This window comes from Wyeomyia smithii, chromosome 1 (genome assembly GCF_029784165.1).
Source record: "Wyeomyia smithii strain HCP4-BCI-WySm-NY-G18 chromosome 1, ASM2978416v1, whole genome shotgun sequence".
Lineage (NCBI taxonomy): Eukaryota > Metazoa > Arthropoda > Insecta > Diptera > Culicidae > Wyeomyia > Wyeomyia smithii.
The window spans coordinates 5184816-5212507 of NC_073694.1; the positions used below are offsets into that span (position 1 = coordinate 5184816).

The 27692-nt window shown below is 40.7% G+C and overlaps 1 protein-coding gene across 3 annotated transcripts in view; it reads left to right on the forward strand.

The window, feature by feature from the left end:
* LOC129732867 (trithorax group protein osa-like) overlaps positions 1–27405 on the forward strand; it is a 36450-nt gene extending 9045 nt beyond the window's left edge. The window contains exons 2-7 of one of the 3 annotated variants that reach the window (XM_055694264.1): positions 7772–8642; positions 8706–9368; positions 25444–25638; positions 25783–25848; positions 25951–26246; positions 26336–27405. In XM_055694264.1, the coding sequence (XP_055550239.1) occupies positions 7969–8642; positions 8706–9368; positions 25444–25638; positions 25783–25848; positions 25951–26246; positions 26336–26769 (2328 nt within the window). In that variant the 5' untranslated portion in view covers positions 7772–7968 and the 3' untranslated portion in view covers positions 26770–27405. The remainder of the gene's footprint in view (positions 1–7771; positions 8643–8705; positions 9369–25443; positions 25639–25782; positions 25849–25950; positions 26247–26335) is intronic. The other 2 variants (XM_055694353.1, XM_055694438.1) reach the window with 2 other exon arrangements.
* The last annotated feature ends 287 nt before the right edge of the window (positions 27406–27692 follow it).

Below are 27692 nucleotides of genomic sequence, written 5' to 3' on the forward strand. Positions count from 1 at the left end.
ATAAGCGAGATGAAAATTTAACTTGGAGTCCAACAGGACACCAAGGTCCTTCACAACGCTAACTCATTCCAGTATCTCCGTTCCAATGTGATAGTTCCAATGTATCATTGTTTTCCTCCTAGTAAACGAGATAACCATGCAGTTATTCACGCTTATGGTCAGCCGGTTTCTTTCACACCAGTTTGCGAAGATGTCGATAGTTTGCAGTCATCCGGTGTCTTCACTAGCCAATACATTTTGCAATCGTCTGCGTATATCAACCTGCACCCTGCTAGTATAGCGAAGCAAACATCGTTGAAAAATAAGGAGAATAATATTGGCCCCAAGATACTGCCTTGGGGAACACCAGAATAGTTACTGAGCGGGTCAGATTCGGTAGTTCCAAGCTTGACGTTTAGTTGTCGGTTGGCCAGATATGACTCCATCCATTCATATAGAAGAAATTTTTCAGCGATTTTGACTCATTCAACAATCTGCTATTAAAAATTGTTTAATTTTTTTTTTTTAATTTGTACTTATTTTTTCTTACTGCGAAGGGATTTCTTTCTTTTAGTCTTTTTCTAGCTTTTGGAAGCGTTTTTGTTAGTTCCTTTCTCATTTCAGAAGCATTTTTCAGTGATTTTAAACATAATTTGGCTTTTTCTAGCCTCCAGAAACTTTTTCAGGGATAGGATTTAATTTTTCTAGCTTTAAGAAAAGAATGTTGAGCCAAAACATTGATCTGGTTTGATACTGGATAGGTGGTTAAACTGTCAATGCTATTTAGGCTGATACAAATTTTGAATAATTTTTATGTCCACGGTTATCAAAATTAGCTAAGGGGGGGGCAAAAAATAAATAACACTGAGAAAAAAAAAAGAAATAGCTTTCATGAAAAAATGTGTGCAAGTTAATACGTTTGTAATTTGCATGCAAAAGTGTGTTGAAAAATAACACATTATTATCATTATTAATCATTTGGTCTGCTTTTTGATGACACTTACACTGTCACTGAACTTGTTTGTTGCTAAATTAAGCATATACGCTTTCGAAAAGTCAATAATATTAACAAAACGTCTTTAATTTTTTTCTTCCCCTGCCAATTTTTAACATTTTTGAAGTGGGTGGGGGGGGGGGGTTGACATAAAATGAATTTGTATCGGCCTTATTTAATTATTAAATGAGAGATTCTCACGATTATCGTATCAGTTCATCGTCAATTTTCATGTGAATTATTAGCAACAGTAAAAAACAATGTTATGGAAATCATCGCTCAATAATCGGTGAATCTAAATGCCATATTGGAAACAAAATCATTTTCATTATTTTAGCTTTGTTCCCGTTTTGTCTGTCTCAATTATTGCTTAATGTTTGTTTATTTTAGTTTGTCTCATTTTTGTTACAATTCTATCTCAGTTCTGCTGTATTTATGTCGAATTTTTTAGCAACATTGTCGCAAATTCGATTCAATATTATTCTCTTACTTTTGCAACTGTTTCGTAACACCAGTTAGTTTTTGAAGTAGAATACTTCTCTCAGGAAGTTCGGCTACATAGGGATGTGAAATGAAAAACTAAAACCGAAAAAAGTGCGAAATATGTCCTATTTCAAATGCTAATAAATCGGTTAGTATTCGATGGATTTCCTTCGTTTTTGCAGCAATCGATTATAAAATTTTCTAAGATTCCTACCAAATGCAGGAAATTGCAATTTTATTATTCGAACTATTGTACTATTGAAAATTCTTAAGCCTTGTCAAAACACAAAATTCGACCTAAGATTGGTAGTTATATGGTTGCTTTCCCAAGCACGGTCGACAGAGTTATGGACCTAGTAAATTGTGAATGCATTATTTGGCCTATATAAGAGCCTTCATCAGATGTTAAACAGACATCAGATATCAGAGAACAACTGAAATTTGAAGAACATAAATGAATATTTGAAGAGTTAATATTTTCTCGTTTTGCGCTATAATCCAAAGTTGATTATCGTCATCTACATGCATGCTCTGACTATTATTACGTGTTTGCGTCGTCAAGTGTTTGGCTATGGTTATGCAGAACGCAAATGACGGCGCGATGCGATTCGGCAAGACGAAATGTGTTGAAATGTATAGCTCTACTTCGCCTTAAGAAGAGTTGTACACCACGGTAAGGCGAATCGCATCGTAAGTGCATATTACAATTCGGCAACACTTCAACTTCTCATTTGCACAAAATTTAAAAATATTCAATGAACTTCATTCAAAATATCAAACAAAAAGGAGTTACAATACTGCCAATGAACGGTCAACGTTTATTAACTAGAAAAAATGACTGACACGCAAGCAACCGGGTTATCTTTCTTGTAGAAGTATTCTACTTCAATCTTGCGGTCGTGGCTTTGAATACAACCTTCCTGTGATTTTTTTATTATAATGACCAAGTACAGGGTGACGAAAAAGTCCGGTAACACAAGAAAATATCTATATTTCAAAGAATAAGAAAAAAATCTGAATCTGGCTTTCATAGCTTTATTCAGTAACTCATAAAGGTACTTCACAGACGATATCTCGGAATTACACCACCTTTCTCTGATCGAACCAGCTTCAGACGTCTCGGAAAGTCGTCGCAAGCGGCGCGCACGTGCTCCATCGGCATCTCGTCCCAGATTTTCGTGATAACTCGCTTGAATTGCAGCAAATTTGTTATTTTATAGTCGTTCAGCTTCGACATAATGTATCCTCACACGAAATAATCCGAATCCGTAGTAGATTCAGATCCGGAGACGACGGAGGCCATTCATTCTTCGAAATGAAATCGGTCAAGTTTTCCTCACACCACGCCTAAACAACCTTTGCGGTGTGGGATGTCGTCTTCAAACAATAGTTCAGCTTGAGGCAGAACATTTTTAGCCGTGAAAACCGTGTCCAGGTTTTCCAGGGCCGCGATTGACCAGAACCAGCTGAAATTGCACAAAGAACCGTCAAATTGGTGCCTAGGAGTAGCAAGCCATTTTCAGTGTACAATTCCTGGTGATTTTTCTTTTCACTGGTCAATAACGTAGCTGGCCACGCCCAATGCAGATCAATAGAGGAAGGGATATCGGGAGTGTTAGTTTAATACTTGTTGCTACTAGAGACCGAGGAATCCTCTGCATCATCCACAAGTATCAAAGGAAGGAATTAGTGTTAGTGGAAAGGAATTGATCTAGATCCATCGAGGTTGATGGTGCGATCTTTTCTACACAAATTCGCGCCCGATATGGATATTTCTCGGTCTCTGCGCAACCGGCCATCAGAAGACGATATAAATAGAACCGCATCACGATCGCTGTATCGGCATATAGGAGAATCGAAGTTTCTAGGTATCATCGGCAACCAATCGGTAACAGTCTGTATCACACCAAACTTCGCGTTTCATCCCGTGAACTATTAAAATTTACCTCGAAACGAATGAATTTCGTAAAACGCACCGCACGCCGAACGCAAACTACTGGTACCAGCTCAAAGAACCGTTAGAGCGAGTAAAAAAAAATCCACAAGGCACACCCGAGCATTATACGATGTAATGGTCATTGAGCTCCGAAAACGCTGTATTAAGATAGTTACACTGAGCGCTGTCAAAATAACGTGCGCGAAACTGAGCTGACCTCCCCGAAGTAAACAATAGCGTACCCACTACACTCCGGAAACCCCTAGATAAACAAAACTTACCCGGGCCGATGATGCGTTTCACCGGGGCATTATGGCCTACCGACGCATACGCGACACGACGTTTCGCACAAAAGACACCTACTGAATATAAAAACTGACAAAGTTCCATGCATTCATAGCCCAAAAACTTAAAAAAATGCAAATAAGCATATTAAACAAAACAGAGTTCCAAGTTTATTATTAAAATGCCAAAATAATTGCAATCAAAGTTCAGTTGTCGTGAACTATTTTCACGCCCAAAACGATTTCAACATAATTAAATAAAAGTTACTTATGTATATCAACATTTGTCCAAAAGCTAGGAAAATCATAAAACAAGAACATAGAACTGAATTAAATGTCACCGCCCTGCCAGGACTCACAATTGTAGACGATGCATCAATCGCATGCCGCATTGTCATGCTCGAATGATAAATTTTGAAACTATATTGTAAAACTGCCAATTTTGACCTGTGAGAGTGCACCGTACAATCTGGTTTGTAAATATAAAAAAAAACTCCACCCGCAACCGAAAAGCTACCACTTTGTGCACCCAACTGATGACACATTTACACTTCTGGCAAAGTCCTAAACCCGCTAAAAACCACTACACACAGAGCCTATGCATTCTTAAAATGTTTGATACAACAACTAATACTCATCTGTTTTATTTTGGTTATGCCTATGCCAGCGAAACAAACGCCGACAAGCACAGCGCAACACTAATCTCTTCGCTCTCTCGCCAGATATTATTGTTCTCTTCGCTCACACCGCCATGCATTCCATTTTCGCATGTTAAAAACGAACCGCTAGTTAGCGCGACGCACAAAGAAGGCACTCACACTCACGCAACTTAGCTGGCCTTACAATTTTCAATTGCAATTCGAGGAAAAAATACTATTTTCACGCAAAGAACACTGTGTTTTTCACAAAACCTTCACTTTTCTCACTTAGACAAAGCATCACAGATCACAACTTGACACTTTTTAACAAGTTTGGCCACTTAATTCACTTATAAATTAATAACTTAAACGGCTAGCTTTCGGGGCACGTATTATTAGTTAGCCGTGATGCCAGCATCTCTCTGTTTGCTCCAAAACGAACAGCTTTTCGTTCGAAAAAATAATCTCGTCACCTGCGCGCCAACCGAGCAACTCCCGCGACTGTTGGTACCTCTTGTCCTTTGTAGCTTTGGTAACCCCATGAACCACCTGTTTTTTGTACGGTGTAAGTTTTAAATCCTTGCGCAGAAGCAGGCGGATTGATTCTCGGTTCATTTTAAGGTTCCTGGCCAGCTTCCGTGCAGATTGAGCGGGATTCCGGCGAATCCGGTCTCGTATAATCTTTTTCAGCCTTGGAGTTCTCACAGACCTTGGTCGTCCAGATCGTGCCTTGTCCGCGGTGCCTCCGGTCTCTAGGTACCGATTTATGGTCCGGTACACGAATTTCCGGTTGATTCCGAGCGGTTTTAGGTGCTTTTTTCCGTGTTGGGGACCACTGCGACCAATTTTTTGATATTTTGTGACATAGGTGCTTGAATATGTGTCCGGGTTTGTACCCTTTCACATATTCAGCGATAAAAGCTGCTCTTAACTCTGCCATGGCTCACAACTCAATGTAAACAAACTGCACAGAAACGAAACTCTGCCACTTTGGGCAGCAGAGTTAACCCTTCCATTTGACATATAGATGGCACCAGAGAGATGCAACGTGTAGGCTACAGGCGACCCCAAAAAAGTGTGACCGGACTTTTTTGTCACCGTGTACAGTGCAATAATCTGAAGGTTTTATTAAAATGATAAATAGTGAAGAATTAGTTTATTTTGTAGAACACTATATACGAAGTTATCAAGCGATTTCTTTTCGGGATAGTTTAATAAACGTGATTTTGAACACAATTCGGCAATTTCCCAAAATTATTCTTTCTTTAATCAGAATTGCATGGCCCATCATCAGCTCCAAGCGCGCAAAGGCAGTCACGCGAGCTTCGTGTCAAATAGCGATTAAAACCCCACTGAAAGCTTCTTACCTGTTATTATTACATTTTATCCAGAAAACCACAGTGCCAAAACATGTGTTTCGTGGTCGTAATAAAGTAGACAAACAGCTCTTTAACGGTCGCTGAATTCCCACGAAGTGTCATAGGATAGTTTTAGTTAACCTTATAGAGCAAAGCAAACAAAATAAGAATCATCGTTTCAGCGGCCTTTCAACGTCGCTGCACCGATTACATTTTGTGACACTGTTGCCCGCTTGTCCTATCACGCGTCACATTCGCGTCAGCCTTCGTCAACCAAACCGAAGACTGCAGAGCAGTCCTACGGAGTGTCACGCAAAATATTCCCCAATAAATCGTCTACCGAGCGAAGAACATTGTTTCCAAGATTAGTCGTCCACGTCGACGACGACGTGAGGAGAACAAAATAACACGCGCCGCTAAAGCGATTACCGGCTTGACTGACTGACTGACTGAGTAACTGACTGGCAGCCATGTGCCGGTCGGTCGTTCATCACGTGATGACATGCAAACTCACCACCGCTGCTGCTCGGTTCAAGTCGGAAGGAACACCAAGAAATAGCTTCAAGACTTACTAATTCCTTTGATTTCCTGTTCCGTCGGTTGGCTTGCGAAGCAAATTGATTGGGTCGGCTTTGCTTTGTGGAAGAGGAAGTTTCAATCAATTTCAGTTCGATTTGGTGGCTGGCTAGTCTTTGCTTGTAGGTACACACGCAAGTGGGTTCCAAGTGCGTGCGAATTCTTTCTTTACTCGAGTCGCAAGGACTCGAGACAGGAAATTTGAAAATCGCTCATTTCGATACTGTGTTCTGTTGTACGGTCAGGCAAAAATAACAGGTTGTAGTTATTAGTAATCTACATTGTTTGAAAGGTTTGGTCGCCAGGCCAAAGTCAAAAAACTATGCGGATTTTTTAAAAAGTACGATGAAAAACTCTAGGACAAGAATCTCTTACAATTCCAAATCCAATGCCAGTAATGTTTTTCGGAGCAAAATCACCAATAATAAAAGCATGATAGTTGTTTGGAATATTACAGTTAAAAACTCATGTCAAAATTTTGTAAGCTCAGCTCAACCGTCTTTAAAAATCCTGCTCCAACTTTATTCAGTGGCCGCCCGAAGGGCGAAACCACTGCTGCTGTTGCTGTTTTGATTCAGTTACATTAAAAAGCGGGCCAATCTGGAGGCCCTGAAGGCACATACCAAACACGGAGTGCCGTAAAAAGATAATGAGCAACTAGAGGCCTCACCCCTTTTACCCCTTTGAGTCGGTTCGTATGCGGTCGGAGTGTGGTGGCGGCTGCGACGGCGACGGTTTCGGCAGATATAACGCAAACCCGTCATACATATTTATCTCTGCGACGGAAATAAAATCGTGTTCTCCCCTCCGCTCGCTCTCTCCCTTGCACTAAGGCTAACTGTCCTCCTGCAGGGATATTTCCCAAGACATGCAGGATATGATTTATCGTTCCGCCTTCTGCTGCTGAATCTTCTCCGCCGCCGACAACGCGCCGTTTCGGTTTCAGTTGAAGCGAACCCCTTTTCTTTTCTTTGGCTGGGGCGAGGAAAAATAGTGACGATGACAGTAAAGAGCACTTGTGACATTCATAATTTTTATTGATTATACGAACGATAAAGTCGGTTGAATTGTGCGCGACGACGGCGACGGCGGCGGCGTCGTCTGTCACACAGGGAAAAATATCGAATAGCTTTATCGTTTCTTCAGAGCCTTTACAGAGCTACGAAATGATGATGTTTTTTCCCATCTTTATTTTCCCGTTCTGACAGTAGGGAAAGAAAGGTGGATCAAGCTTGTTTTGATATATTTTGTGAGCGTTGTAATCGCATTGTCATACATTTATTCATGGGTGGCCTGTTGTGAGGTGGATTTCCACTGAATTGCGACGTGATTTACGTGTCCTCGACGACGTCGTCGCCTTTCTGTTGAAGGGCAGGATTATCCATTTGCAGACGTCTTGGCACTACATGTGTGTTCTACCAAATTTAGTTGAAAATTCAGAACAGTATTATTGACTTGCAGGACCATTGAAAAGTAGCCAACCACTAATGAGGAAATGTTTTCTATTATCTCTCTTTTTTCAGATTAAAACAGTGCAATACTTGTGACGTAGATGAAAGTGAACTGAGTTGAACTGCGAATTTAGCCTAGTGAAAAAAAGGGCAATACCTATACGATTTTTACCGATATCACCAAATAAGTTAAGCAAGTGTTACTCAAACGAAAAAAAAAACATACTCGTTAGTTTTACCCTAATAGTGCTAGTTAAGAGCCGAACAAAATGATCGATAACAGTTACTCGTACGTTACGCGGGACAACCTGCGCTACACAGACCTTAACGACGGTCGATCGTACGCCCAGATGAGTACCCTATCTTCGCCACCGTCGATGGGGAACCGACTCGGGGAGTACGATCCGACGGCATCACACCTGACGAACCATCGTCCGTACGAACCGGCCCCTCAGACGGCTTTCGAACGATACGACACCAGTTATCCACCCCAGCGAAGTAATCTCTACTCCTCGTACGGATACTCACAGTCCATCATCGACGAAGAGCAAAAATATCTCGCCGCGGAGCCTCCAGCTCCGCCGGATGTTCAAGCGGCTCAGCATCACCTTGGACTGTCGGCTGGGCCGACCGATCGCCACCATCCGATGATGAAAGTCGAAATGGACGAATCCAGTGGACCAATCTATCCCCGGCCCATGTATCATTACGATCCAACGTGTGGCACGATGCCGCCCGGATTCTCCGCGATCAATCTGAGCGTTAAGGAAGCGAGTCCTCCAATCCCGTACAAAACCAGCGGAACGCCCTCCCCCAATCCGGGCAGTCGAAAACCTGACGATCATCGTACAAACAAGATCTCGTCGACCAGTCCGGAACCGGGCGCGAGTCCACATCAACGAAGCAGCCCGCAAGCGTCACTGGATCTCAGTTCCAACAATAGGTAATTTTTCTCTTCCCCCTTATTTTTTTCGTTACTTATAAGTTGTGTTTTTTTTTCATCCAGCGGTGGAACGAGTCCCCACTTCGCCCGCAACACCACGAACGGAGCAACGAACGGAAGCAGTGCCGCTGGCACCACTGCTGCTTCGGCAACGAACAATAATAACAACAACAACAGTACGAACAACAACAATAACGCAGTGTATACGAATGACGTGCCGGAATCGCGTACCACTTCCTCGGACGTTGTTGGTCCGACCGAATTCAGCACATCCGGCGAGCAGCGTCCTCTGGGGATCGGTTTCGCTCGACCCCAGCCACCGTCCGCTTCCTACAGTCGCGAGTCCACTCCGGACAGTGGCGGTTCGTACTACGCGGACACGTACCGTGACACCAGTGGCGGAGGTGGTGGTGAGTGTCCATCCGTTACGGGACCGGACCGGGGTCAGGCTTTCTTCTCGAGCGAGAATCTTTCGCCGTACTCGGCTGGTTACAGTCCGCACGCGAGCTACGGGATGGTTGTACAACCGGACTACGCTAACGGTTATCCTGGATATGGGCCTCCGAATGCCTACCAGTACAGTGGACCGTACGCCAGCTCGCTTGGCAGTGGCGTCTATCCGCCGTCGGTTCCGTCCGGCTATCCGCCGAGCAGCAGCGCAAGCTTTGTGACGCCGCCGGCGCTTGGACAGCACATTTCGCCGCACGATAATCTGCTGAAGGCGGGGTAGGTTCAATTTTTTTGTATTTTTCGATGTATTTTATTAAAAGCTGAGAGTGCTCAAGATATTGTTTATTCCAAACGATTTGGATTCAACACAACATCCCAGATATTTTTTTTTGAAGCCACAATCTGTAAAAATTGTCTTTGAATAAAAGCAGCGTCATTATTTTCCTCTTACTTTGACTCGTTGTTTTTTTATTCTTGCTAACATTTCCGGCGTTTTTACCAGGTCACATTCAATTTTGTTTACTTCTTTTCAATATTTACATATTTTGAATAAGCTTTTTACTCACTTTTTCATGAAAGGGAACTAAAATCCATTTGAAGGGTTTAAATAATTTTGAAGTTTTAGCCAAACCTCACAGTAGAGCAAAATACCGTCAAATGGAATATTTTGCGAACGGTTCTCAAAGTCTTGCAAGATTTATAATTATTTCAACCTTATTATAGTGTTGTTGTAGACTTTTTCTTGAATTCATTACCATAACTTCTAAAACTATGTGGACTTCGTTTAGAGTGTTTGTAGAATTTTTTATGATTTTCTCGGGAATCTTGGAAAGAAGTCCAGTCTTTCCTGATACATTTTAAAGACTCTTTTCATCCTTCAAAAGCAACTTTGAATTTTGTCAAACTTGTTTGAAATTCATTCAGGATTATATTCTTTCTTTCAAGAGTCAAAATATAATCTTCATCGTTTTCTACACTCTTCCAAGCCGTCTCTCTCTGCTTATAATATTGAATTTTGTATTTGTATTTTTTCAACTTTCTCGAATTTCGTTCTAAATTTTTTCAGGGCATTTTATAATATCGTCGGTTTTGTGCAGTTAGATAGGGATTGGAAATTAACTTTAAACTTTAAAATTTTTTTTGAAAATTGAAAAATAAATTTTCGATGTTAATTTTCTAACGCGTTTTTCTCGAAACTATATTTTTTGATTTGTGCCAGTGTTGCACGAAACCGACGACAAATATCCGAATTTGTCTAGACCCGTTTAGAGAATTCCAAAGACTTTCTCTAAATTCTTTCTGGACATTACCCATACTATGTGTTCCAAATCCTTTTGCTTTTTGTCAAGATTTTATTTGACACGATAGTTATTTACACTTTTTGTTAATGTTTACGATTTATTTTCAGACTCTTATAAACCTCTCTTTAGTATTTTCATAATCTTTTTGCAGAGAGAGTATCCATTTTCATTTCTTTGCTTTTTTCAGACCTATTTAAGACTTTTTTGAAATTCTATCAAGATTCTATCTAGATATTTTTAAACTCATACCGATCTGTAGACCTTTTTTCTTGTTTCTTTCCAGTTCCATTCTAAGCTTTTTCTAGAGCTTTCTTTGATGTTTCAATTCTAATCGCTAGCATATATTTTATGTTATTTATATTTTATGTTATTTATATCTTAAAATTAGTACTAATAACGACATTTTATATAAACTAGTCAGTATCTACGAGCTAAGGGCACACAGAAAAAATCAATAAAGGAATTACAATAAAATCAAAATAAAATTATTAAAATTCGAGCCCAAGCATTAGAGGAATCAAATTTGTTTACAGTTTTTGGTGGTTGGTTGGGAAATTTTTAAGATAAAGTCTAGACTATTGTAAAACTCTTTTTAGAGTCTTTCTTCACTCTTTCTGAACCTTTTCTTGACTTTTTTCAAATCTCGTTTTAAAATTATTCTAAACCCGTTCTAGACTTTAATATAGGGGAGGAGTACCAGTTATGGCAATACCTAAATGTAACAGTTACGGCATGAACCAGTTATGGCCTATGGAGTTTAAATGGAGTATTGCCATAACTGGGACTATTGCGCTTATGCGATATAGCCATAACTGGTGCACTTGCCATAACTGGCTCACCTACCCTACTTTCTCTATTTCGTTTGAGGACAATTTTTAGATACTTTCTTTAATTAATTTTTTTAATTAATGTTCCGACGCTTCTTCTTATGTGCTCCAAAATATAATGACATTTTTTGATTTTTAAAGATGCTTTCATCAGAAGGTTTATTTCTCGTGATCCTCGATGTTTCTCAATTTTGCTTTACTAGACATGTGTGACGTTTTTCTCCACAGCATTTCCATAATAAAGCTAGTGAAATGGTGATAAATGTTTAAGAAATATGTTTTTAATCATTATTTGAACCCATGGTGCGAAAAGCGCAACTCCATTTTGTATTGATGTTTTCCTATCGAGCTTAACTTTCCAGGGTTTGTTCCATAGAATATTTTGTACATTCGAGTTTTTTTTTGTGAAAAGAGTTAGTGAGGAAAAAAGGTACTCAGTTTAATGTCCAGGAAATACTAAAATCATAGTGCTGCTGTAGCTTTGAGTAGATTTTCCTGCAATTCGGTATGGTTACTGTACCATTTGAAAGTTTTATGGCGCTGGCTAAACAAGTCTGTGTGACCTATGCGGAGCTATTTTTAAGCTGGATTCATACAATAAAAATCAGCAAGTTACTATTACCGTTATTTGATAGGCTTTTTTCTTTTAGAAGAATTGTTGGAAAGTGATGCAATGCAATGTATTAGTTACGACAATATAAGATATATTTGATTCTGACGGTCTATCCCAATCGAAATTTAAATATACGACGCCTGGAGTGTTATACGAAGCATCGTACTTCGAGGTTATACACCGTGTAACGTAGTTAAGCATGCATTTTTAATATTTCCAAAACTTGACAAGAAGGTTTACAATTTTTCTACAGTTATATTCACTTTATTACGGAAGCAATTAAAATCTTTCAATAAAATAAAATTTAAAAAAATATATGTAACAGAGTTGATATGTCACCGCTTGTGACAGAACACGCATTATGAATTTCGAATGAATATTAGTAAATAATTATTTCATCACAAAACATCCCCCCTCTATTGAGAGGAATGCTTCCAAAACTAGTTCAAACGATGGCTAAAACATGTTATGAAAAATTAAAATCTTCTCTGTCTTTTTTTCTTTAAAATTGCATTTTTTAAATACGTCCAATGAAAGCGCATGAGTTGTTCTATGAATTGTATTGTTCAGATTCAGGACATAGTTCTGCTGATAAGATAAAAACTCCAAAATCACTATGTTTTTTAAGAAAAACGCAAATTTTTTATATTGCAACCTCAACAATAATTTTCAATAGTCGACATTGTATTTTTATAGGATAGAATTACTATATCAGAATTCGAAGAAATTTATCAAGAATACTGAAAGTTACAGCATTTATGTTGTCATATCAGTAGATTTCGGACTCGAAATTTTCGAGGCTTTTCTTTACCCCATTTAACCCTTTTTCGAAAAGGCTGAAATTATGCGAGACATTGTTCCATCACCTGAAGAAATCAAATCCAGAGAGTTTCAGTACGATCCGAGACCCTTGATACCTCTTCATAGTTCCCATTTCACTAACTTTTCAATTACAAAAAAAAAATGAATGAAAGAAATTGTTCTAGACCCGCAGATAGAACATTTCGATTTTAATAGCATATTATACCTTAAGCTTTCGAATGACGAACCTTAGAGCGATGCTGATTTTTTTGAATATTTTTTTTATTAGAGACACCATGCACTAGGCACTTGCTGATTTTCAAATAAAAATGTAACTTTATTTAATTTTTTTTTGACGGAGCAATATCTGGGAAAAATGGAGGGTGAGATAGGATATTTCATTTGACCGTTTCCATGTAAGTTTTATCAAATTTGGCAGCATGAAACACAGCGTTGTCATGCAGTAGAATCACTTTTTCATGCCTTTGCTCGTGTTTTGGCCTTTTTTCGCACGGTACCGTTATCCAGGGATGGTTTCGTTCAATTACAATAGTTTATAATAAATAACACTGACCTGGTCCCACCAACCAAACAGCATGATTTTCGGCCGAGTCGATAACATAGTAGCTTGGCCGAGCAGACCCCACGATCCTTGGTTCCTTAAGTTATCATAATAAATCTATTTTTTAAACCCGTCTCGGTGTGATGGAGGAAACCCTTCCTTTTTTGTCGCTGGACTAGCTATTCACGGGCGAGGAAACAACGCTCAACGTCCTTTGGCTTCAAATCATAAGGATCTGCAGTTGCATGTTTTTAATTATTCATAGAGCATGTAATCGTTTGACGGGTTTGATCGGCTTGACGGGTAGCAAGCTGTTCCTGCGTTTGTCACGGATCCTCATCGAGCAATTTTCTAGTTCAGCGAAGCTGTTTGGCCTTCCTTTACGTGAGAAGTCGTAAACATCGAAATTATTGGCTTTAAAGCGACAAAAAAAAAATCCCGGCACGTCGTTTCACTTAGAGCAATGCTTTCGTAAACTTAGTTTTTAACTCTCGATGCTTTTTAGCCTCCAATATCTTTGAGAGAGCTGGAGAAAAGTAATACTCCTGCAAATGACGATTGTTTGGTACAAACTTAGACATTTTGAGTATATGACACCACAATAAAATCAGTAACGTGTCAAAATCGCTTGGTTTACCATAAGTCTTAGCTTCAGATATATCAAAATCGACCACTTCTTACTGTTGGAGCCATCTAATGACGAACTGAAAGCTCAGTTACGCACCATATAGTTATTGTTATTATTTTTTACTCTTTTAAGTTATTGCAGTAAGATTCTTCCTGGCACAAGTTATTTCATACATTTTTAAGATATTACGAGACTATTTTGAAATTGCCGTGACTATTTCCATATATTTTATCTAATATACCCATTGAGAAAGGATGCTCAAGCTTGGTAATGCATATTGCCAAGCTATCGCAGCTTAACCTCAATTTACTGAGAATTCAGCGAAGGAAACGATAAAAACCGAAGTTTACAAAAAAATGACGCCCGTTATTTTTATTTACCGAGCGCTGTTTACCATGGTTGTCTTTTCTTCTCAGAAAACCTCTAGAGTGCAGGAGAACACCTTGCACTGCGAAAACAACTGCCGTCACACTAGAGAGCGAATCATCGCTCATGCTAGAAGAGAGCGACAAACGATTTTTATCTGCTGAGTTTCCTGAACGCACTGCGGTGAAATCTGAATTTCGCAGTGTAGCTACACGAGGACTACATTTTTGCCCAGTGGGTTTTTTTTCACCTTCCGGACTACTCGCCAGTGGACACTGTTGTGTACTTCTGCGTTTTCTCTGTAGAGTGATTCACTTCTCTTGTTTTTATCAGATGTGGGGTGAGCTGGAAGTGTGTTTGTCTCTCTGTAAGCTGGTTGAAACACTTTGGAGTGGAGAAAGAAGCAGTATGGTGAAAGCATTTGCTACACGCAGGCACATACTGGAAGGGAAGTGCGCGGTGAATTTTTTCTCCTTTCCTTTCACATACTGAGGAGCATGACAAGCATGCTGTTTACCTAGTTTCTACTTTTACTTTTTTAAAATTCGTTCCATCCTTTCAGTTTAGTTTCTTTTGATTCTTTTAGCTATTTTTCGCAGCAAGGTTTATTTGGTTTCCAGTTTTTTCTTCACATTTTCAAGTCTTCCTTTACAGTTTTACAGGTCCTTTCGAAACATTGTCTAGAAATTATCATATCTGCTTTTTTGTTCTCTGTAAACATTATTGAGTTTTACCTACTTATATAGTTTTTTTAAATTTGTCTGATCTCTAAACAGGTTCTAGCTTCACGTTTCCTAATTCTTTCATTTTTTTCTTAATCATTTTTCAAAGTTTTCAAACTGTGTCCAGACATTTTCAGACTCTCTCTCTCTCTATCTCTCTCTCTCTCTCTCTTGAGACATTACTTCTACTTTGTTAGGTTGTATCAGGCAGCTGTAAAAAAGTTTTTCTAGAATCTTTCTAAATTATTAAAAAATACCTTTACAGTTTCTAACTTTTAGAAATTTTTTTCCAGGTATGCGCTGGACATTTATATTTCGAAACATGTTTCTGAGTTGTTTCGACTTACTTTAAATGTCTCCAGAATTTTTCGATTTTGCTCTTCTAGCCTGTTTTTAAAACAACTCTTCTGAAACTGATCCGAAAAATCTTTGAGAATATTTCCAAATTTATTTGAGATTCCTAGCCTTGTAGAAACTCACTCCATACTGGCTTAAGACATACTAACCATACTGACTTTTTTTTGAAACTTCTTCTCGAGATGTTCGAGAATCTGGATTTGAATCTTTATCCTTCGTCTCTTGGAGCTTAAAACAAAAATCTTAAATCGAAATAGGGGACAAAATCATGTCCGATTTCAAATGCTTATTATTCGGTTAGTTTCCGACGGATTTTCTTCGTTCTTGCAGCAATCGATTGGAAAAGCTACGCAATGCAGCTATTTTACTGCTGAAATTTGTCAAGATTTTATAATTCGCAGATTTCGACCAATCAGAGCTGAGCTGCACCCATGCATACGATTCATCAATGCTTTTCCTAGCGCGATGGACAGAATATTATACCTTTTCAAACAAGAATGCACTCTTCGGACTATATAACCGCTAGCTTCCATTCAAATGAATCATTTTACTAGTGGTCGATACGACGGATGGTCACATTTTCGTGATGGCCGCAGTCTTCCCGTTTTAGTGAGTGTCGACGACGAAGGGAAGGTTTCCTTACTGATTTTGCTCTAGCATCGCAGCAGAGATTCGACAGTTAAAATTGTACGTCAACCTTCCCAGTCAACCACAAATCGTATATCAATGTATGAAAACTATCGCAAATAAAGCTCAACGAAGTCGAAATCGTATAACACGCTTTTTATCATGCGCAGAATTTCATCTCTAATCGTACATCATGGTGAAGTTTTACCGATTTACGATTGTAGGCTTAGAGTTGTAAGACAGTGTGAAACAAATCACTTTTTATCGGATATTATCGTATATTAATAAGTATATCAATGTATTGCATACCATCATTCCTCAGTACGTATATCGCCTCCAAAATATTACGTACTAGCTGACCCGGCAAACTTCGTACCGCCGCCTTGAGTTTTATTGACTGTTGTTTTGCAAAAACTGAAATATCTAACTGCTGCTAAAAAACATACCTACGATATGTTTGGATCTGATTTGTTTTTAGTTTTTTTTCAATCCTGCGCTCTTAAAATTCTACGTTTTTATTTCATTGAACATTATGAAGCACCTTTCAACCATAATCAAATCATTTCAATACATTATAAACTGAAAATTAACAGTCATTCTTTTTTTTATGCCACAGATTTTCAGTGACTGTCCTTGGGTTTTATCAATAGTCATCGCGAATGCGCGACGCACGGGAAATTGCAGACGTTTAAAATTTAACGGCAAATCGGTAGGAGTAATCGAGATACGCGGGATTATTACGACTTCTCCTTTGTAGTTTCCTGTCAGAATTGTCGCTTCAAGGACATTTGACATCGGGTAGTGGCAGCAATGCATAAAGTAGTAGTATTTGAAAATATTTGATTAGCATTTTTCTCTCAATTGAGTGTTTAAGTTATTATACTTTATTTTTCTTTTGTTCAAGACTCGTTTAAAGACTATGGATACTAAGTGTGTAACTAACGATTTTGAGATATATGGGGTGTCGAACGTCGTGCATTTCGAGCTCGTCTTGTTCTTAACCGATCCGAACAGTGTTGCGGAGCCTGACACTTTTATTGACCTGCTACTACTCGTGTCTTAACTCGCAAAACTGGAACAAAAACAACTAATTTAATTTTAATTCAACGGCATGTTAAGTATTTGAACATTCCACTTACGACAACTTCATCTGAACAAAAAACACTTCGACCACAGCAGAAATTTGTCAAAGTCAACTGGGAGATATGCAAGAATCGGTTTGATCATGTAGATTAGGGAACATTCCTTTTATAAAATACCCTTAGCGGTATCTTCATTAGGAAGCATTCCCACTACATGTGGAAGAAAATTAATCGAAACCAACTGAAACCAGTATGAATACTCCTCAGAATTCTTGCAAAAACATATTATTATTTTTAATCTATTATGTTTATTACGTACCGACAGTGTCTTCTTCTTTCTTGAAAAACAGTCACAGAACAAATTAACAGAAACCGACGTTGAATTTAAATGGAATCAACAGAAACCAATACGAAAATCGCATAGAACTATTCCATAAAATATTAAAAAAAATGAAGGCTATCGTTTAAGTACGCCCCGGTGATGAAAACTTGTTTCGAATTTTTCCGATCAAAGGCAAATAAAATCGATACTCACTAAAACTTACAGAAAACCTCTCAGAATCTCAGAAGGGCGGGAAATATCAAGGGTTAGTTTTTAACGTCTTATAACTTTTCCAGTTGATTTTCGCTATTGCCATGGCATAGTGACAATATGGTTTTGTCCTGAACAAAAATTCTCGCAAAACCTAATGGCCAACCATTCTTGGGGTATCCTTTTTTTTTTTTTCAAACATACATGATACCAATTGTTTTTCACGTGACCATGTGACATAAAGCTGTTTATGCGAGAATATGCATGTTTTAGGTTTAATGCCACCAGTTATCAGGGCTTTGGGCATTATCGAATATCACCCAACTGCGAAGCGCGAAGGTACATACAGACATTTGAAATTAAATGGTAAATTGGTAGGTACACGGAGCTTCGAAATTTTCGCTTCAATGACATTTATATTCATCTGCTTTTTGAGGCAGATCTGCTGCCTAAGCACAGTGCAATTGACACTTCGCAACATTATAGTTTTCAGTTCAACATTCAACAATTAATTGTAAATCCAGAGATTTGTAGGAATGCAATAGTGCCTATTTAACGAAACATGAACAGAAATCAATGTTTTTTGAGAAGCAAAAACTACACGTTTCTTCTACCAGCTAACAGAATCATTGCAGCATGAGCAAATGTCAATGATCTAAGTTAGTGTGCATTTTAGAGAGAATTTAACAGATTGATTAGATCCGAGCAATGGAAAATTAAATCATCGCACATGTAGTGTTATTCTTGTTCTATCTTTTCATTTAACAGATGAATAAAACGAATATTTGCAACTTTTTTCAAATAAGCCAGAAATAAGATTTACATTATCAAGCATATGCCCTTGAACAAAATCGAAGCCACGTTGAGAGTATTCATATGCTTGTCGAGTTTGTTGCTACCACGCTATAGCTCTTTTGCATAGAAAAGGTGTAGTAGGCAACGAAAACGAATATCACATAATATGTGAATCAATAACAGGTGCTTGTTTACTCAACGACGACGCCACAACAACTTGTCTACCGGTCATAGCCTGCAATCATAATAATCTAATGACGTTGTTCTTGGAGTTAAAGGCGGAAAAACCGAAAATATATTTCAATATTTTTTTCTAACTTTATCAGTTGATTATTGTTATTTTTATGGCCTATTAACTCGTCGAAGATGAAGACAAAACGAACACAAAAAGAATCATCCAAATCCGTTGATTCTACTTCGAGTGAAATGCCGTTATACAGACACCAACTTATTTTTATTTAATAGATAAGTTGTATGAATTGTATGATATATATGAGTGCGGATATTAGAATCAAAACATTATTATACGTATGAAAATGTTGACTGGGTTGCGGTCGTAGCTTAGAGCACAAATTTTATATTCTTCCCTTTGAACCTCTTTCCGTTTTTTTTTATTTTTATTTGTTTTTTTTTTTCAATTTTCCGATACGTTTTTAAACCTTTGCTTAAGATATCTGGGTTTATGTCAGAATACTTCCAGATTTTCTCCCTACGTCTGCTAGACTCTCACTTGTATGTTTGAGACTCTCTTCAGGAGACATATCTAGTACTTTATTAGCCGGGGCTTAACATTCTTGAGAATTTTTTTTAGACTTTTCCGAGAACAAATATTCGGAACATTTTAAGAATCTTTTTGAAGGCTTCTGATTTTCTTCATAGAAATTTTCTATATACTTCCAGGCCTTTTTTAAGAATCGTGCAGCATTCTTCCAAGAAATTTGGATCTCTCCCAGACTTTTCAGATTCTTTTAAACCTTGTTTTGGAGTTTCTCAATAACTTCAATTGTAGAAATATAATCTTCCAGGGTACACTCGGAGCACCTTAGGGTTTTTTCCAACGTTTGCAAAAATTTTTTCAGTCAAGTTTTTTGAGGTTTTTGAAGTAGAATACTTCTCTCAGGAAGTTCGGCTACATAGGGATGTGAAATGAAAATCTAAAACCGAAAAAAGTAAAATATATGTCCAATTTCAAATGCTAATAAATCGGTTAGTATTCGATGGATTTCCTTCGTTTTTGCAGCAATAGATTGGAAAATCTTCTAAGATTCTTCCCAAAAGAAGATAATTGTAATTTTATTATTCACACTATTGTACTATTGAAAATAGTCAAGCCTTGTCAAAACGTTTTTCGTTGTTTTTCGACCTCTGATTGGTCGTTATATGATTGCTTCCCAAGCACGGTCGACAGAATCATATACCTTGCAATTGAAAACATGCTATTAGGCCTACATAAGAGCCTGTATCAGCCGAAGTCGCTCCTCATTAGATATCATTCGCTCTCAGACTGTTGAGAAGTACAGTTCTATTTCTGAAAAGCCGGGTTAGTTAAACATTTTATTCCGTTTTGTGCGACAGTTCGTCGCTTGCATCGCTGTGTGATGTCAAAGAAAAAGAGAAGAGCAGGCTCGAGCCCTGCGAAACAAAACTCTGCTGCTGAAGTAGGCAGTTAAAAGAAGAAACCAGGCGGAAGCAGTTGCACTTCGAAAAGTGTGGCTGACTGCGACACGGTGACAAACGTTAGCGACGTTGGAGATTTTGGCGGGCCGACTGATGTTCCGGATTCTGCCAGCCCCAATACGGTGAAAGTGAAGCTTCCCCCGCTGGTAGTGAAAAACGTTCCTCTTAACAAGCTCATTAGCGACTTTGCATCGCTGGGCGTAGCAGCTGAATATAAGTTATGCGGCATCGGTACGAAGGTTATGCTCCACACGAAGGTGGATTTTGAGAAGGCCACGAAGTTTTTGAAAAATTCTAAATCTGAGTTCTTCACCCACGACATTCCTGGGGAAAAGCCATTCAAGGTGGTCATCAGAGGCTTGCCATGTTTCGACCCCAAGCTGATCGGTGCCGAAATCAAGGATCGGTACAAATTGGCCCCAATTGCTGTCTATCCGATCAAACGCAGGAATGAAAATGAAAGGAAATACCCGGACTGCCTCTTTCTGGTTCATTTCCCAAAAGGGACAGTTACACTGAGCGCTTTGCGAGCCATCCGCTCTTTGTTCTCCATTATCATCCGTTGGGAGCCCTATCGAGGAGGCCGTCGAGACGTTACGCAGTGTCAGAGGTGCCTCAACTTCGGTCACGGTACCCAGAACTGCAACATCAAACCGCGTTGCAACATCTGCGCCAAGGACCACTCTACGTCGGATTGCCCTGTGGACGATGCTGGTGCGGTACAGTTTAAGTGTGCTAACTGTGGCGGTGATCACCAGAGCTCTGATCGACAGTGCCCGAAAAGGGAGAGCTTCAAACATATCCGCAAGCAGGCGTCGTCAACCAACCAGCCGAGCAGGAAGAAAGACAAACCACCGGTCTTCAGGGCGGAAGATTTTCCTCCTCTGCGTTCATCCCAGCAAGCAGGGCAACCAAGTACGCGTACGCAACTTGACCTTCCACACTCACCATCCGGCGGGTCAGCCGGTCAACGGTCGCCTCCCCCTCCTGGCTACTGGCGTCCACCCACAACAACACCACTGAGCGCTGAGTCCGAGAAGTACTCTGCGGATGAGCTGCTAGAAATTTGTAGCAGCATGACCAATGCCCTTCGTGCGTGTCGCAACAAGCCCGAGCAAATCCATGTGCTCGGTAAATTTATTATCCAATATGGATCCTAAACCCAGCTCCATCGTCACCTGGAACGCTTGCTCTGTTAGAGCAAAAAACATTGAGCTTGCTGACTTTCTCCGCAAGTACAACATCGACGTGGGTCTACTCACAGAGACCCACCTAAAGTCCGGCGACAGTTTTTGGCTGCCGGATCACAACATCATCCGTCTCGATCGCACCAACTCCAGGGGGGGTGGTATCGCGATCATCGTCAGAAAGGGGATGAAATATATAATCTTGCCGCACATCCACACCGCCATCATCGAAGCCCTTAGTGTGGAGGTCAAATCAGCTACCGGGTTCATCCGGTTCATCGTCGTCTACTGTCCTCGCCAGTGTAGTATCAGCAACGGTACAGCCAAGTAGTATCAGAACGGTCGCCAACTCTTCGAACACTCGCAGCATGGCTTCTACACGGTGCAGTTTCCGGATGAGCCGACTTTCATCTCCCCAGCGGGGAACCCTTCAACCCTGGACTTCTTCCTGGCCAACATCGAGCTCTCCAAACCAGTGGCCCACAACGATCTGAGCTCAGACCACCAACCTGTCGTTGCTGAGGTGGGGATCGGTGTTGCTCCTGCCAGCTGTCTGCGGAAAGATTACCATCATGTCGACTGGGAGCGCTTTGCTCGAATGGTGGACAACAACATCGATGAGGCGCCGCCGCTCGACAGCGTGGAAAACATCGACCAGGCGTTGGAGGATCTCCAACGAGCCATAAACGTGGCCGACGAGGCGTGTGTGCGACGTGTTCCTGTGAGGGGTAAGCTCTTTGTTATTGATTCCCATACCCGGCTGCTAATTAGATTGCGGAATGTGCGTAGACGCCAGTTCCAGAGGACCAGGGATCTGGACATAAAGCTTGAGGTGACCGATCTGAATAGGCAAATTGCTTCCAGGATGGTCTCACTCCGGAATGAAAATTTTGGACGCTTAGTCCAAAGTTTGGACGACCGCTCCAGACCATTCTGGAAAGTAGCCAAAGTGCTGAAATCGCACCCCAAACCAGTTCTTCCCCTCAGGGTCGGAGAGAGGCTTCTTGTTGCACCGGTCGAGAGAGCAAATGCGGTAGGCGATCACATTGCCTCATCGCATTTGCTTGGCTCGACCATGGCTAGTCCAATGGAAGACCAGGTCGAGCAGTGCGTCCGCGACCTCGAAAACTCCCCCTGTACCGTTCCTCAAGAACATAAAATCATAGCAGAACAGGTTTGCTCAGCGCTGATGAGTACTAAGAACATGAAGGCTCCTGGGTTTGACGGGGTCTTCAATATGGTCTTAAAAAGCTCAGCAACAGGGTTCACCTGTTGTTGAGCTCTATCTTCAACAAATGCTTGGAATTGCACTACTATCCAAGCAATTGGAAGATAGCCAAGATCATACCGATCCGCAAACCCGGGAAAGATCCGACGTTAGCATCAAGCTACCGTCCGATCAGCCTACTCTCATCGCTGGGCAAACTGTTTGAAAAACTGATCCTCAACCGCATGATGAAGGTGGCTGAGGAAAACAACATCTTACTCCCGGAACAGTTTGGGTTTAGGAAGGGTCACTCCACCACGCACCAGCTGGTGCGGGTGATGAACAACATCAGAAGGGACAGGGCTGTATCCAAGTCCACAGCCATGGCATTGTTGGACGTCGAAAAGGCGTTTGACAATGTCTGGCATGACGGTCTGGTATACAAGCTCTGTGCCTTCAACTTTCCACCATATTTGACAAAAATCATCTGTAGCTACCTTCGGCAGAGGTCGTTCAGGGTATCGCTGAATGGTTGTTTATCAAATACTTTTTCCATCCCAGCAGGGGTCCCGCAGGGCAGTCTGCTGGGCCCTTTGCTATACAACATTTACACCTCCGACATTCCTTCCCTGGGAGATGGCTGCGTGCTCTTTCTGTTCGCAGATGACACTGCAATTGCCGTCAAGGGAAGAATGCCTCGTGAGATCACCAACAAACTTCAGCGATGCTTAGACGCCTTTGTCGAGTATGCTAACACCTGGAAAATCAAGATCAACGCTTCCAAAACCCAGACAATAATGTTCCTTCATCGACAATCCCCCAAACTGAAGCCCCCTCCATCATGCGTTGTGGTTATGAACGGTACAGGGGTTGAGTGGTCTTCCGAAGTTACCTATCTTGGACTGCTATTCGACGAGAAACTTCTTTTCCGATCGCATGTGGAGAGGACACTGGTTAAGTGCTCAGCTTTGGTTCGGTCACTATACCCGCTTATTTGTCGCAGATCTCGCCTCTCAAGAACAAACAAACTGGCAGTCTACAAACAAATAATTGCCCCCGTGGTCTTTTACGCAGCTCCGGTGTGGGAGTCATGTGCACAAACTCACAGGAACAAAATCCAGGTGGCACAAAACAGAATATTGCGGATGATTCTCGATTGTCCCTATGATACCAGGATCACAGACCTCCACCAAGAAGCAGCTACTCCAAGAGTAGATGCCAAAATTACAGAAACCAAAACTAAATTTGTACATAAATGTCAGCACTCAGAATACGCTCTAATAAGCGGCTTGTATATAGTAGGTTAAGTTAGATTTAAGCTGTAAATAGTAGTCTTAAGTAGTTTCCTTTTCAAACAAACGCCACCAAAGTGGTCAACTTTGGATTAAAATTCTCTGTTATTAAAAAAGGATAGCAAAACAGTAACCAAAACTCACGCACCAAAGATGTAAACAGTAAAGTATATCACTTGAACTTTGTAATAACATGTAAGATACCCAACAAATGCATAAAAATACAGATAAACCTAAACAACGAAGCCGCTCATAATAGTTCTAGACAGCGACAACAGCAGTCGTCCTCCCTTAGCAGCAGCATCAGCAGTGCAGTGGATACCAGCGATGGCGGAAAGCGGCCATAGCTGTGGCGTAGCAATGGATAGCGCACTAGTTGCAGCGGATTCCAGCAACGATAGCAGCTGGGCCAGCTGATGCAGGGACAGTGGATACCAATGGCAGCAGCGTATAGCGACCACAACTGTGGCATGACTATGGATAGCGAACTGCAGCGGATCTCAGCATCGATAGCGGATGATGCAGTGAGGCACTTTAGTGAAATGGAGTCTCTGTGCGATAGTGGGCACTAGTAAATGCATTCAATGAAAAGTTGACTCTTTTTGACCACGCGTGAGCCGTCTAGTTTTGAGTGTTATATCAGCATTTCATTGTTCACTTTATCACAACGAATACTTTGAACGCACTGTCGGTGATAACGCAAGGATGTAATCGGCATTTTATCCGATACTAAATTAAACAACAAATTGTCCTTTTCAGGATGATATAAAAACCGTTAATGTTTTCTCTTGAGTTATTTTCATTTTTAAATTGGAAAAAGTTATAAATTTTACTTTATCTCCTTTTTACTTTATCTTTATCTCTTTATTTTACTTTATCTATCAGAACGTACTGAATTATCTTTTCCTTCAGTCATGGGCACGACATCCGAAAAAATTTCATCTCAAAAGTTAAAAATTGTCAAGCCCCAACCATGACAAGCAACTTACTATATTATTGAAAATGGTCAATCCTTGTTGAAGCGTAAAATTCGATTGATCTGATTAGTTAACGTTTATTTACTAGAAAAAATGACTGACACGCAAGCAACCGGGTTATCTTTCTTGTAAAAGTATTCTACTTCAACTTTGCGGTCGTGGCTTTGCACACAACCTTCCTGTTTTTCATTAAGAACTTTACCTAGAGTGTTCAACCCTTCTTTGTTTTTAGTTTTTTTTCTAGATATTTTTTCATTCTAGCTCTTTTCTAGTATTTTTTCATAATCTCTGTAATGTCTTTCGAGGCACTTTTTTTGTATATAAACTTCAACATACTTGTTTGAAACAGTTTTGAAACACGTTCTTTCAATAAGTGTGAATCATTCCCCGAATTTTTGAAGACTTTTTTTATCTCTTCCTAGATCTTGTTCAGATTCACTGTAGTGTCTTTTTCCTGCCCACTATTTAGATTCTACTTTGACTTATTACGATATTACATTCATTTATGAACCCTTTCCTACAGTTTTCAAGAATTATTTTGAGATTTGTTCTTCTCCCAGACTTTTTGTGAATTATATTGATAAAGGAAAACAATTTTGGGATATTTTGAAGAAACACTTTCGGTTTAATTTTTCAAGATTATCGGCTGGTGCATTTTCCAGAGTGATTTAGCTCAATATTAAAGAACTACAGATTGAGTAAAAAAGGATCAGGTATTGCTTCCAGTGTTAGTCTCAGAACACTCTCAGTTTAGGTGATAAACTACCAATCAATAATAAATTATTTTTCTTTCCCCAGTCTCACAGGTTACCAGCGCCTCGAACGGCCGCAGTTCCCTTCGCAATCGCAGGAGCTGAAGTGCCCAACGCCTGGCTGTGACGGATCCGGCCACGCCACCGGTAACTACAGCTCCCACCGGAGCCTCTCCGGTTGTCCCCGTGCATCGAAACCGAAAAGCAAGCCCCGCGATGGACAGGAATCCGAACCACTCAGGTAAGGTCAAGTCACAATTCGATGATATTTTCCCACCTGTTTCGGAAAGAAAAAATCTTTCCATGTTTTCTACCTTTTTGTTTTTTCTTCTCTCTCTCTCTCTCTCTTCCCGCACCACCACCCTTGGCACCTTCTTCATCAAAGCAGATGTCCGATTCCGGGCTGCGACGGATCCGGCCACTCGACGGGCAAGTTCCTGTCCCACCGAAGGTAGGCACCGCTGCCGTTGCCGTAGCACTCGATACCGCACCCGCGCAGACTTCGCAGCCTTTGTCCCGAACTTCTGACCCAATGCTCTTCTATCTTCAACAGTGCGTCCGGCTGTCCGATTGCGTTCCGCAACAAGATGCATATCCTGGAGAATGGTGGCACGATCGAGCAGGCGAAGGCAGCGATGGCGCAGGCCGCGGCCGGCAAGTTCGAACCGTTCACCTGTCCGACGCCGGGCTGCGACGGAAACGGACACGTAGACGGTACCTTCAGTACCCATCGATCGGCCGCGAGCTGTCCGACGGCACAGCAAGGAGGGGGTCAACAGGCCAGCAAGAAGGCCCGCTACAGCGACGAAGTGCTGATGAACTCGTCGGCGACAGCCAAATCGTTCAACGGTAAGCTGATCGAAGATTGACTCTAGTAGTAGTAGCCCTCTTCTGTGTCTGTGTGTGTGTCCTAAAGCTCCGCCTCTCTCTTGATTCAGCAGACCTGGCCACGGGTTACAATCCGACGAAGAACGGACTGCTCGGTACAAGCGGCGGCTCGGCTATCGTAACGGGACCACCGTCCCTGGGCAGTGTCCTCGGTGGTACGGCGCCGGATGATCATCGTTCCAAAAACGATCACTCCTCGGTGAGCGCAAGTCAAATTGTTGGAGGAGGAGGAGGCGGAGTGCCACCACAGTCGCAGTCGCAGTCGAACGTAATCACCGGGACAGGGCCAGGGCAGGGAGCCGGTGGCGGTGGAGGAGGTGAGGACATTTTAACCTTGGACGAGGAGATCACCGAGCTTAAGCGGGAGAATGCCCGAGTCGAGCTGCAGATGCTGCGGCTCAAGTCCAACATCAACGCGATGGAGTCCCAGCTGAACAACAACGAGCCGAAGCTACTCGAGATCGGCACGCGGGGGATCACATGAAATTTCCTGACCTGTTAGAGCTTTTTATTTTCCGCATGAGTGCTACGAACGAGTGAGTGAGCGAGTGAGTGAATAATGGGAGTTCAAGTGAAGTCCTACTGTATACTAAAAAGTAAGAAAAAACGGGAAAGTGCATAAAGAACCGATGTTGGTGGTAGAGTTTAAGGATGGTTAGAGGAGAAATGGGAGAATTGAAAATTGCTATAACGATTACCGATAATACGCAGACACACTCACACAAAAGAAAAAAAAAAAATCAATGAAAAGAAGTAAACCTAGTCGAAATGTGCTATACGACTCATTTTAATTATTATCGATTAAATTTAACGTACTAAGAAAAACCAAGTCAGAACGCGTGACACAAAAATCCAAGTGCAGAAATTGTAATCTATTATTTTTGAATCGTGCTCGGAGGAAACGAAACGAAAAAGCTGAGAAAAATCCCCTTTGAGGTGAATTGTGGAAAATAAATCATAAAAAAGCAAGTGTAGACGACAGCTGAGAAGAACACCCCCGAAAAGACGACAGTCTCTCTCTCTCTCTGACATATTAGCAAAATTGTAAAAAGTCATTATTGTATGTAACCCAGTTATGAATTTTAATAATAATAAAAATTACATATTTGTGATAATAATACTTCGGCTTGTGTGCTTCGAGTGTTATTTGTGGAAAGGAAAGAAAATCCCAGCGCGAAAAAAGTGGTGAAACTGTTTTCTCTGTGAAGGTAAGTGAAATTTTCATCTGCCGAACTGTTGCATTCATATGCAAAGGAAAGTTGAACTGAAGTGAACTTTGATCTACAACTGAACAATTTTTTAGAACCATAAATATCATAAAATTGAAATCAAAATGAAATTTCTGACGATCTTATTTTAGAAATTATTTAGAAAGCGAACCACGCTAAAGTTAAGTAATTAGACGAG